The 12987-nt window shown below is 40.9% G+C and overlaps 1 protein-coding gene across 1 annotated transcript in view; it reads right to left on the bottom strand.

Moving 5' to 3' along the window:
* SNW1 (SNW domain containing 1) overlaps positions 1–12987 on the bottom strand; it is an 18335-nt gene extending 5348 nt beyond the window's left edge. The window contains exons 1-9 of the mRNA XM_030559021.1: positions 12881–12987; positions 11228–11381; positions 9010–9171; positions 4674–4769; positions 4475–4581; positions 3569–3673; positions 3408–3477; positions 1683–1748; positions 337–453 (exon numbers count right to left, since the gene is read on the bottom strand). Of these exons, the coding sequence (XP_030414881.1) occupies positions 337–453; positions 1683–1748; positions 3408–3477; positions 3569–3673; positions 4475–4581; positions 4674–4769; positions 9010–9171; positions 11228–11381; positions 12881–12894 (891 nt within the window). The 5' untranslated portion in view covers positions 12895–12987. The remainder of the gene's footprint in view (positions 1–336; positions 454–1682; positions 1749–3407; positions 3478–3568; positions 3674–4474; positions 4582–4673; positions 4770–9009; positions 9172–11227; positions 11382–12880) is intronic.

The following is a 12987-nucleotide window of genomic DNA, read 5'->3' as shown; positions in this document are numbered from 1 at the left end:
CACGGTGGTGAGTAGCTCTAAGTGCGTCAACTTCAGCTACACTATTTTCATAGCTGAAGTTACGTAACTTAGACTGACTCAGCTTTCCTCCCCACCCCCCCAAAGTGTAGAGCAGGGGTAAGAAAAGAGCAACAAGCTCCCTGGAGACCAGTCCATGCTGCGCTGTTGATTCAAATATTTTGACGATACGACTTATATGTCTCATGTCAGCCCAAGAGGAAGATAGAGTAGAAAGCTATAACGTCACTCAGTTGATTTTTTCCAAGGAAATAAAAATACACAGAAGAAAATAATTAAACCAACCACAAAAACACTGAGATTAAACAACAGCCTGACCTTTCTGTCAGCAATGTAGAGAGCCTCAGCCAGCTTGGCAAAGTTTTCATTAATATGAACAGTCTGCAGTCCTCTGCCATCTGCAGCCAGACGCTTGTCTAATGGAATAGTGTAACCCTAGAGTGAAGACAGACAGACACTTCATCACGAGAAAGAAATGTGGAATACTAAACAAGGAACTCAAAATCTTTACCCGTCGTGAATATGCTTCAGTGGACTAGCTTTTCACGTATTTGCATAATTATGCTGGAGAATACAAGTCTCGTCTCCAGCCTCCCTTTTTTCCACAAGGATCGTCTGTTTTTTTAATTAGCATCTTTATTGGGATGCGAGTGATCACCTGCAATTGATACATCTCAGCTCTTGACTTTGTGTTAAAAACTAGGGACCCACTGTTTCTGGTGGTAGCCAGTTTTAAAATCTGTGTTTAAAAGCTGATTTCTCTGAATTGTTTTTAATACATGTAAAACATTAGTCACTTCAGGACTCTGTGTCCCCAGGAGACAAGACTTCCAGTGAGGTTAGGAGATAGTTAGGGTCTGCCTCCACCTCAAAAATGCAAATCTATTAATATTGCAGGTATTTTGGGAGATATTTAAGACAGGTTTCTATGATGTTTTTGCTTAGCTAGGGTTTAAGCAGTTTTAACCTAAAACTCGAGCCTCTAATCACTGTCAAGCACAGTTAAACAGTTGCATTTCAGTAGGAAAAAGTACCACAGCATGTTGCTTTTCCTGCCTCCTTCATTTGGAATTTCTGCACAGCAGCAACTTTGAGAGAATGGTCAGAACAGTCACTGAAATTTTATTACTAATATCGCCTGCAAACACTGATCTACTGACAAAAGCAGTAGGACCCCCTATAGTTCTTGCTGAATGGCACAACACATATGTCCCCTGCCAGGGAATAATTTAGTTAAATTGGAGATGGAAAATGCACTAGTTTTAGAAGGCATAATTGATAACTATCTAGGGAGTCTGTCCTCTGATGCCACTTTCCCCTTTTATCAGTTTAATTGACTTTCAGAGAACCCAGAGGTTTTGGTTTCAAGCTCCACATACTGCAATATTATGGGGATTTTATTAAATACCATTTCTTCTCTCAACACATACAATCTCTTCCATGAAGTAATATATTCCCCATCAGCTCTGTGCTCCTGTTATCTTGACACTCCTAATAAATAGGAGATAGAAAAAACGAGCTCTGCAACTGTTCTCCATTCTGAAAGCAGACAGTTTACTGAGCTCTAGAGGTTTAAAGCCAGTATTATTCAGGCTGCAGATCATTCACAGAAGTCTCCCAGCAGGATGCAATATTAAAGGCTGAGTTTATGACAACTTAATTACCTTTGCATTTTTCCAGTTTGAAATGCATGGAGGAATTTTCCACTCTTGTTGCTCTTTCACGGTCATCTGAATTGAGAGAAAGAACAAGGGAGAGGGGTTGGGGGGAAGAAGAGAAAAAAGACTTTTTTAAAATTTATACCAGTACGGAAAATTCTGCACTTCCTCTCTCTCAAAAAGACAGCTAGGGAAGTATTGGGACAAGTCAGAAAGCAAGGTTCTTTGTAAAAAAAATAGCAAGATGCCAGGACACAGTTCCATGATGAGCTGTAGCCAACATCCTGGAATCCATGACTGGACACGAGAGTCCCTCGGGGAGGAGCAGAGAAGTCACTGAGCCCTATAAAAGATGCCAACCATCAACACAACACCCCAAGTTGTATCCTACTCTCTTTCTCTCTGGACTGGCTATCCAAAAGAAGGGTGGTAAAAGACAACACCAGCTGAGCCAACCATGCAGTACAACTAAGAGAGAAGAGACCAACCCTCTTCCTCACATGTGAATGTGCTTAAATTACATTGCATCATCATCAAAGACACTGGTTAATATCAGTTTAGATCCAAACTAAGATAATTGTGAGCTAAAAGTTTTAGGAAGGCGTGAAAATCCTTCTCTAAAGCAATTTGAGGATGCTCAAATTACTCTAATGCTCACTAGTTTGTGTATGCATGTCTCTCTGTGAATTACTAACTGTTCTCAAAAGTAGACACTAAACCTCTAAGGGTTATTGAAACAATAAAAGACCTCTGGGTTAAACCAATAGTGTTCCAAAGTTCCTATAAGTCTAGGATTTTATAAATCATTCTGTGTCTGTGCCAGACTGCCAGAAAGATGCAGGCATTGTGTTAAAGTGAGGAGGGGAATGTATCAAACAAACCAAGCTTAACAAAAATTTTCAAACAGTGAAGGTTAATGGGAGAAAAAGCCAAAAGGGTGCTATGGGAAATTATTTTAAGAGCTATATTTCCCTAGAACCCAGACAGGCAATAGCTTTTACCTCTTAGCAGACACTGAGCTAAACTGTTCAAGTCAAAAGGAATGTCTCCCCTTAAAGTTTTACAGGAAGGTTAAGAAGCTTGTTTTCCTTAACTTGCTCATAATTAAATTACTAAATGTAGCAACTGACTAGCCAGATAAATTGAACCATTGACTAGTACCCTCAATTTGACCATTGTATTATACCTTTATAAAAATTATAAGTTAGCTGGTGACATATTTCACTTGAACTTGTTTCTTTGTAACTGCTTGCTTAATCTTTTAATAAAAGTATAAGAGATACATTGAACTGGTTTATTTCTCAAAACCTCAGCACAGACTAAGTAACCTGTATATGAAAAAGGTAAAATTGGTAATCAGTCCTGAGCCCATATTATATTTTAATTACTTAAAATAATGCCCTGTTAGTCCTGCATACTGCAAGAAACACATACAGGAGGCTGAGCAGTACTGATATGCTAAGTCTAAAGCCTCACCAACCCTCCAAGCTAAGAAGAGTCACAGCAATGTGAGCCTTTGTAAAACAAGTGGGAAGGTATATAGGAAAATATACCTTCAACACTGCCCAGACACAGAATTTTACATTTCACACTAAATTAATCACCTAGCAACACACCATAAAGCAGAGGACAGGAGAAAAAGCACCACAAGTACCAGCTAGATCGCAATGGAGTGGGGTTTGAGAACACACGCTAGAAGCGAGATCAGAAAATAGCAGCTACATTCAATACCTTTCTGCTAGGGGAGTGCATTACAGGAGCAGGAGGAGAAGGTGGCCCACGAGGAATTTTCTTGTTAATCCTGAAGGATAAAGCATAGTGTGATCAATAGGCAGTAAGAAAATGTGCTTATCAAAATCCTCTACTTGCTATGAAAAATTCCAGGTACTCACTTGAATCTTGGAGGTTCCATGGGGTCCTTCTGCATCTCTACCATTCGAATAACCCTCTGTTTTGCTCCAGAGTTGAAGGCCACACCCTGCTGAGACGGTGTGTATCTGAAGAAAGCAGTTGAGATACATTCAGTTCTCTATACACTGCCAGCCTCATCCTTCCTCATTCAACTGCTCTGCATTTCAGTTTTGTTTACACCAATTTTTTTTAAATGCTCTTCAACACCAGAATGCACAGATGTAACTAGACATTCATTCAGCATTTGAACTGCCCCTTTTCAGGCTATAGTGCCCTGTTTCTGCAACAAGACAGAGTATAATATTTAAATTACAAACCAGAAGGACGAGAATAGTCTTATCTAGTCAGATGCCATAGTACATGTTCATAGACATTGTTGGACTACGCACTGGCTATGGCCCGGACAAGCCCTTAATATACTTGCAGAAGTACGCTCTGAAGTGACCCAAACTCTGGTTCAGAAGTTTCTTGTGGCCACAGCTGAGACTCCTTCTAACTAAAGACTAATCTTGTAGTTCAGAATTGCTTTAGAGTTGGTCATATGATGTACAGGGAAAGCCTGCTTATAAAGACCTCATTATGAGTGGAAACGCACACATCATGGTCAGTTTTCCCAGCACACTGTGCCCTCTGTAATGGGACTAATAATCACATTTCATTAACAAGCAATAATCTTTTTAAAATGTTTTAACTTCTGGTGTGAAGACAATCAACATGCTTCAAATTAACTCCTCATTAATAATGAGTCTATATTTATTAAGTTTCATACTGCAGCCTCCTGCAAAGGAGTAAGATTCAAAAGAGAGGACCCTCCTCTCAAAAATCAAGGCACGCTCTTACTAACCAATTCTACACAAAAGGATTATATACTTCAATTCGGTCCATACCGGATGTACTGAGCAGGAGCTAGTTTGTCGGCTGCTCGGACTGGCATGGCTGCCGCAACTTTCTGGGAGACAGATTTCTCCAGGGCTGCTCTCGTCTTTTCAGTTAGCTGTAATTAGGAATATAATGTTGAGTGCCATAACAAAGATGCAAAAAATAAAATGTAGCTTTAATAGCTATATGCATCAATGCATACAGTACCTCTTTCACTGCTTCCTCATCAGGTCTTTGCAGGTCAGGGTCATCCACATTCATAACTTCTTTAGGTACCAGATCTGTATATTTGCTGTAAATTACCTGAAACACATTATAATTGATCAATGCTGTGGAACAGGAATACATGGAAATGCACCATTCCACAAGGAGATATTTCAGAAGATAGATTATCCTTTTGATAATATTTAGCATTTATATAGCAATCATTCAGCTTCCAGGTGCACCACAGAAATCAGGATTTCTCAAAAAACGTCTGTGAAATAGGGAAGTAGTATCACCCCCATTTTACAAATGAAAAAATTGGAGGCAAAGAAGTGACCTGCCCCAAGTGACATAGCAAACTGCCATTACAGCTGGGATTAGAATTAATGAATTCCTGGCTCCCAGTCCCTGACCCAGTCCCTCTCTTTTTTTGGTATCCGCCAGCAAAGCTAGAAAACCCAGATTTATATATCAGTTTTCAAGAACTAGGGAAACTTAATTCAAATGGCTATTCTGCTTTTATACCTTGCATCATCATCTTCCCTACCTCCTTGAAATTGCTAAATATTTGAGAGATCTCATGTTTTTCCTAGCATGAATAATTCAGTCCTCCAACACACAATTATTAAATCTTAATCCCCAACAACAACAACATAAGGAAAGAGTGTTACTGAAAGGTTCATACAGGAAAAAAAAATTGCACCTAGAATTAGGATTTTACATCTGTCTCAATGAGTAACATCAGAAAATCCTGGCTCAAAGGGTTAAAATCTCTCAATAGCTTTTCTTGCAAGTAGAAAGGTGGAATAAACTGCTAATAGTGTATGCCTAACTATAAAACTGACCTGTAGCCTCAGTGCCAAATTAGCACACAAGAGCCATTTACTGCTTCTTATCCACATACTCCAAAATTAATAATCCCTTAAATGAGCATCACTATTCCAGCATCTCACAAAGCCAAGTGAAGGACATCTGAAGAACAGTATTCCTCTATGGTAATTAACTATAAAACCCAAGGGCCTCACTGCACGAAGGACCAAGCAATCGAAGGAGCTCAGAATATTCTCAGAGCCAAGAGAAGGCTAAAGGAGTTATCTCAAAATTACAATATACCTCTGTCAGGTGATTGGGGCACAAATGAGCTTTTTGAACTAAATCCACAACTCATTACCCACTAAACAGACATTCTACTTGTGTGCAAAGTGACAGTAAAGTAGATGCAATGTGGAGAGTAGTCTGGCATTAGTGGCGATAACCAATATCTTATAAATGTTAATTAGACCACTTTTTTGATGATGAGGACAAAGGAAAGTCAGGTAAGAGAGATTCATTGCTATTGGGCTTTAGCATTTCATTTTGAAATTATTCCAATGTGGAGTGATCAGAAATCAACTTATTGGTCCCACTGAAAGATTCCTTTTGCAGGCTGGGGCAGTCGTAACAGGCAAAGACTAAATGTCTGTGTGCTTTGGTGCCATCGGAAGAGATTGCTCTCTGACATTCCTATATCTGAAGGCACTTCACCTAGCAGTAGAATCTAATCATACATGCTTAGAATTCTATAAGAACAGGCTTATATGGAAAACCTTCTTGCCTGAAACTTGTCACATTGTAACTGTTTACATAATCAAACATATTGCTGAAAAAATATTTATATTCAAAGTGGCTCAAAACAGAGCTATATCAACTACATATGTAAAGTAAGGATCACTTGCCTGCCTGAAATGCAGCCATCTACAGGATGGAATGTGGTAACCCCGAACACTACAAAACAGATTTTTCCATTTTGGTCTATGGCAAAAGTGACTAACTTCAAAATTCTCCCCTGCACTTCAACTGGAGAAGGCACCATCTATTTATTCAAACTGGAATTCAGGTCACTCCACAAAGACCCAGGATTAACCCCACTTCTCAAGGAAAGCTCTATCAAAAGAGATGGATACTACTCCGATATGAGTAATGAACCATTTTACAAATTATTAGGTCTATTCTATTCATGTTCTCATACCATAGCCATCAGTGTGTTCTGATCAAGGAAATTTTCACCCCTCAAAGTCTGAGTCACCGTCGCATTCATTGGGCACTTGATCCTTTTAGAAAGCTACACCCCTTCCCCGTCTACCTTGAGGTTTTGAACAGCACTCATCCTTGTAAAAAGTAAGTGCTCCTCCTAGTGCTTAAATTTTCATGGGGCTATCCATCAATCCAGGAAGAATCTTGAGTTCCTGAACAATTATACATACCAACATCTCAATTATTTTAAAATTAAAGAGCCCTCTGTGTTCAGCTTTTTTTTCAGATTTCTTTTAGGTTACTCTGGAGAGAGATGGATAATAGTTACTGTAGCAAGGAAATGGTCAAACATCTGATCTAGTCAAACCTCACTTATTCTCCTGTCCCCACACCTGTTTAAAGAAAATGAAAGCTTTGATGTAGTCTATGATCCAATCCACCCTCTCTGAAATATGAGCTCCTCATAGTGGGCTTGGGAGTTTGCATAATTGTCTTCTAAATGTCAATTAAGACACCACAATAACCAATTTAACCATTTCCTTTTAGAAATCACCACTACAGATATAGAAGCCAAATCTGTTCCCATTGAAGTCAATGGGAGTTTTGTCACTGACTTCAGTGAGGGCAGGTCCAGGCCCAGAGCATCTGACAGTATGGCAATTTTAAGTCAGCAACATTACCCACCCCATATTGCAATGCAATGGAAGTTGAAATAACAAAATAAGACTCCAATGCAAAAGAGTTAAAACATGAAGACTATCAAAAAAAAAGTAGTAAATGTTACTGTGACACTGGCAGACCAGGTGCCAACTCATGCCAAGGCCCCAGGCCTCACTGAACATTTACAAATGCATAGCTGGAAACCACTCTTGGTTACTTGTGCGTTAGCATTAGCAAAATAAATATTAGATGTTAAGTTGTGTTTAGTGTTTTATACAATGCCTGTTGCATGTATTGTTCTCATGCAACTGTACCCCATGTTATAAAGTTGCATTATAAACCTCTATGTAACTCAACAAAACAGGAAAGATGAAGAGACTTGTGCAGTACATTTGTTGTATGTGTTGATGGTCTCTAACAAGATGATGTTAAATCCTGTTAATTAAAGTCAAATGAGCCATTGTATAATATCAAGGATCAAAGACTCTGTTAAGTGCATTCCTCCTCCTCTTCACCCCTCTCCCCATGAGGAAGGGACTTCTGTGGGAACTCTGACTATCAGCTTGATTTCTGAGGGAAGATGATATAAAAATGCCTCAAGAAAAAACAATAATCTCTTTGCTGTCTGAACTCTCACAGGGCCAGAGACTCCAAAATGAAGCAAGAGATCCACCAGGGTTATCCCTGGGTTTGCCCTGAAAGATATTTTGAATTAAAAGATCACTACAACTCTGTCACTCTTAGGATTTAGATTGCAACTCATTTGTGTTATATGCTTGCTTGCTTTAACCTGTAAAAAACCCTTACTTCCCCCCCCACCTCAAGTTAATAAATCTTTAGTTAGTTTATTACAGAATTGGCTATAGGCATTGTCATTGGTGAAAGATATACAGTACAAATTGATCTGGGGTAAGTGACTAGTCTCAACCTGAATATTTTTTTATTTTGGTGTAAGTGACCATTTATCACTAAGTCCAGCTTGCCTGGGTGGCAAGATAGACTGGAGAGCCTAAGGGGACAGTCTATGACTCACAGAAAGACTGTATAGTGATACAGGAGTTCACATCTGATACTGATTGGTGAAATCTAATTACAGAACATTCCACCAGTTTGAGGTGTCTGTCCTATTTTTGACAAGATAGTATGACAGTTACACTAAAAGCACATAGGGTCCACTTTTCTGGAAGCTGTGCTTGTGCTATTTTACTGCCTGCATTTCATAGCCAGAAAGAGACCCCTAATTTGGTCCCGAATTACAGAAGTCTGATTGAAGTCTGACTCTGACAAACCGACCCTCGTGCCTTGCTTTCTGTAGAATGCCCCATGATGGTCCAATTCCAGTATAATACTCGCCAACAACACACAACTTTTGAGTAGGCACTTTCACCCCCATTACCTAACCTCTGTAAGATCACTAAGTTATTATCACAGTTACAAAATAGAAAGACTCAAGTAGGTCTGGGTCACCATATCCTCCCAATAGTGCCACTCATATCTGAGTAATCTTACTTCACCTCCTAAACTTTTAACAAAACACATCAATGCTTAAAAGTGACCATCTAGATTTCCAATGTCAAAATGGTGACAGTTTGTTAGAACAAACATGTTTAACCCAATTTGTTTAAGGCTTCCAGACACATGTATGCCTGTTGTAAGAATGTATTACCTTGTCCTTTGACTGTCCCTGTCGAGCTATAGCGTCGTATTTTATTTTTCCTTCTGCATCCACTTGAACAGCCAAAGCATTGGACATTTTCTTCTTTCGGCCCATATCCAATGGGTATTGGGCCACATGGATTTCTGGGAAAGCACCTCCATCTCCAAAATCCTGCACAGAAAGGAAACAGAAGTGAGCAATAGATGAAACATGTGGCATGAAACCAAGCATGAGATTTGCCAGTATTTTTCAGCAAGGAATGGGAGCAGGGAGTGCTTTGGTTCCAGCACAATGGCCTTGTTCCCAGAGTGCAACAACCAGACTATACAACAGTGTATTCTTTCAGTGGGCAGCAGAATTCAGAATTCTTAAAATAGAAGAGAGATGCATTCATTTTCCTTTGGGCAATGTCCAGAATTATTTGTTGCACCAAACAAGGGCTCCTATCCCTGACTGGCATATGTCAGACACTACCACAATACAAATAATAATCACAGAATTAGATTCAGACATGAATCAAGGAGTTTGAACTTTAAGTATTTTACTATTACAATAAAGCAACTGCAAACTACTAATGTTACACGAGTGACAGTTTTCTGCTGCTAACCTATATTTGTTATTTGTCACTTTTCACAGCAAAATTAGCAGTGAACATTTTTAGCAGCTAATTTGTTGCTTTAACAATTAAACACTCTTTTCACAAAACCTGTAGCTCACACATTCAAAATGGTAGATATGCTAGACTCCAATACATTGGCACTTGGGTAAGAATTCCAAGCCCCATGCTTCAAGAGTTCCTACTTGCCCTTCCACTCTGTGCTTAATGAGCTGAAGGAGACAGGCCTCTCAAACCAGACCATTCTGAATCCGTAAAAGTTGAGATACATCTAGGATTAGTGCTCCATACACGCTAAGAACAATCTGAGTTGAGTTACCAAGGCTCTTTCATTCAAGTGTCACATTCCAAGATCCCAGTTACAGAATTAAATAGTCTTCATACGCTAACCAGACCAAAAGATAGTCATTGGTCAGTAAACCCAAATGAGATTTTTAAACTTTGTTTTTATTCTCTGGGCCAAAATCATGCTTGGAACAGTTTACTGCTCTTAAAGACATTTGTACTGATCTATCAACTGGACAGATACTTGTAACAGTCCTTCCCACATACTTATCAGCTCATGTACTGCTCGTGTTTGGAAGTGAGGCTGGATGCTATTTGAAAGCCATGACACCCAATTTTAAAAAGATATCTTTAGCAGCTCTATTAATTTTGCTAATTAAAATGCAGTAGGGAAAAGAATTAATGAAAATGTGGAAATTTTAAGATCTGATCTCTCATCAGACATTGAAACTAAAAAAGAATATTCTATATTAGTGGAAAGCCGCAATTGCTATGTGAGATATCCTTTTCTAGTCCTGGTGGTTTGCAAAGTATTAACACTTCAGTAGTGTCACTGGTCCGTTGTCCCAGAAGTGTTGTTGTTGTTAACACTGGTTCAGGACTAACCACACCAGGTCTCAGACCTCATGTCAAATGTGATTTTAAATCACTGCAAGGAATTTCTGGGTCAAAATACAAAGTGTCTTGGTGCAATTTCTCAAAAACACCTGTTCTCACTCCCAATTTGTCAGCATTTGCAGTTGAAAGGAGATTAACCAAGTTCAGGGTCAAGACTAAGAACACATATCATTATCTCAGGTTGCTTCTGGCAATTATATATTTAACACTGATGTCTGACAAATGCCAATGCTTTCTACAACCAAAGGAGAGTAAGATAATCTGTTACTAATTAAAACACTGTAACCATGAGTTTGTTCTCTGATGCAACTCTTTTTAGCTGTCCAACTGTAATCATGCATGGAAAACTTTAATCTGAACGGTGTACTTAACAAATCAGGAAAATGAAAACAGGCATGTGTTCAGAAGGCCATGATCTCAAGGGCTGCTTGCTTTCATTTTATAATATTCTCCACAGGGAAGGTAATGTACAATATAGCTAGAAAGTTTCTACGGTAAGTAGTAATACTGTAAAACCAAGCCAAACCCAGAATATTTCCACCTGGACTGGTGGACATAACCAGTCAATTTCTCATATGGTGGGGCGCTACACAATTTTCTGTGCTATATCCAAGTGCTTGGATTTAATCTATCCTTTTTAAAATAAAAAGAAACAACACATCAATAATAAATGAGAGCTATCACCAGAGCGTGAATTCAAATATTTACCTCTAGCATTCGTGGTATCCATCCTTTCCGATAACCATATGGGGGAGGTTCCCTGCGTGATGACACCAATGCAGTCTGTCTTGACCTCTGAGATCTTGCCCTTTCTTCTAACTCTAGCTGGTCCTGAGACAGCTGCGTTGGGGCTGGCAAAAAACTGCACAAACAAAAAGAAAAGGATGTTAACTTTGACAGCCTCACCCACTCAACACAATTGAGATGGAATGCAATATTTGAGTCTGTTAGAGTATTTCAAGGGAATGTAAGCTTTGCCACTGATTTGTGTTGGATCAGAAATAATATCTAACATTTAACAGTTGAGTGCAGGACTTTTCAGCTGGGCCACAGCTACTACTGAGTTGAAATGTTGAAGGTGGCACTCTTTCTCAACCTCTCTAGACTTAACATAATTAATTAATACATATTTCCAACCCCTGTTTGAACCAATGCCCACCAGGAGCCATGTCTGCCTTTTCTTTAGCAACAGAGCAGAAGAACATAACAGATCTTTCCATGTAAGTATGTTTTCTACCATTCTGTCAAAGTGAATAAGAAAATATCCTCCAATTCTTAATGACTCTCTCATGTAAATGGCCACAAATAGACACAATGATATACCTCATTCTCACTAAGATTTGGACAAAGCACCCAAGTTATACAAGATATTCCTTTCTCTGGGGTGGTGCACTCTTTCTCCAGTGCACCTCTTGTTCCCATTGGCCAAGAACAAAGGACTCAGCTAAAATTCCAAACATTTAGTTTCCCCATTTCAGCTCACCCTGCACCCCCATCTGAGTACCAGGCTGCCCCTCTTTACATGTCCTTAAGGAAACGTTTGGTTGCCAAACGTTTGTCAGAGTAAACACAAAAAGAGATATGCCTTAAGCTAGACAGAGCAATGACATTTATCTTTCAACTTCTCTTAGTAGACTCCCCTAGGACCTACATGGAGCTGTGCAACACCATGGGATCTATCATCCCAGCCCACGGGTGTCTGCTCATATCTAGAGCGTTATATGCAATCCCCGAGCACAGGGATGTCCTGGACAACGCTGCATCAGACCCCAGGCTTCCTGTGCCCCTGTCTCCAAGCAGGAATGGCTGCGTAGCCCCTCGGAGAAGGCATCACACCCTAGGGATCCCCACACAGGGGGTGAGGAAGGGAAATTAACCCTTTCAGCTCCAGAGAGCTCGCTGCACATTCTGGAAGAAGGTTCCCGTCCCTAACTCCCTCTCCAGACCCTCTGTACGAGGCCCCCGTGGTACAGGCCCGAAGGATCGCCGCAGACCTCCGGACCTGGGGTACCTCCCGCAGCGCCGCCCTGGGAGCTGGCAGCTCCCACACTTCCCCAGCCCCAGTGCTCAGCCGCTGGCCGAACTGGGACGCAGGCCGGTGAGAGGTGTCCGGTCCCCGAGCCCCAACCCGCCCCTGTCCCCCTGGCGGCAGGGCCCGCAGCTGGGTCTTCGGGAAAGTCCCCGGCTCGGGGCGGCCTAGGCGCCGCCAGCGCGGTTTGTCCCTGGGTGGGGGCGGGAGCCACCTCGCACCCGGAACAGGGCCCGCCCGGGCCCGGACCCTGCGGGGTGTAAGTGTATGCGGACTGCACCGTGAGCAGGACGGAGGGAACCCGACCCCAAGCGGAGACCTGCCCCGCCAACCTGGTGAGCGCCATCTTCCTCTTCTCGCTCGGATCGAGCCTCGGGGGCCCTGGCCAGTGGCCGCACGGCGGGAGATCGCAAGTGCGCAGGCGCAGACATCAAAAGCA

The sequence above is a fragment of the Gopherus evgoodei genome, chromosome 4, assembly GCF_007399415.2.
Source record: "Gopherus evgoodei ecotype Sinaloan lineage chromosome 4, rGopEvg1_v1.p, whole genome shotgun sequence".
NCBI classification, from domain to species: Eukaryota; Metazoa; Chordata; order Testudines; family Testudinidae; genus Gopherus; species Gopherus evgoodei.
Note: the sequence above shows the minus strand (reverse complement) of the source record. Positions and strands in the feature narration are given on the sequence as shown.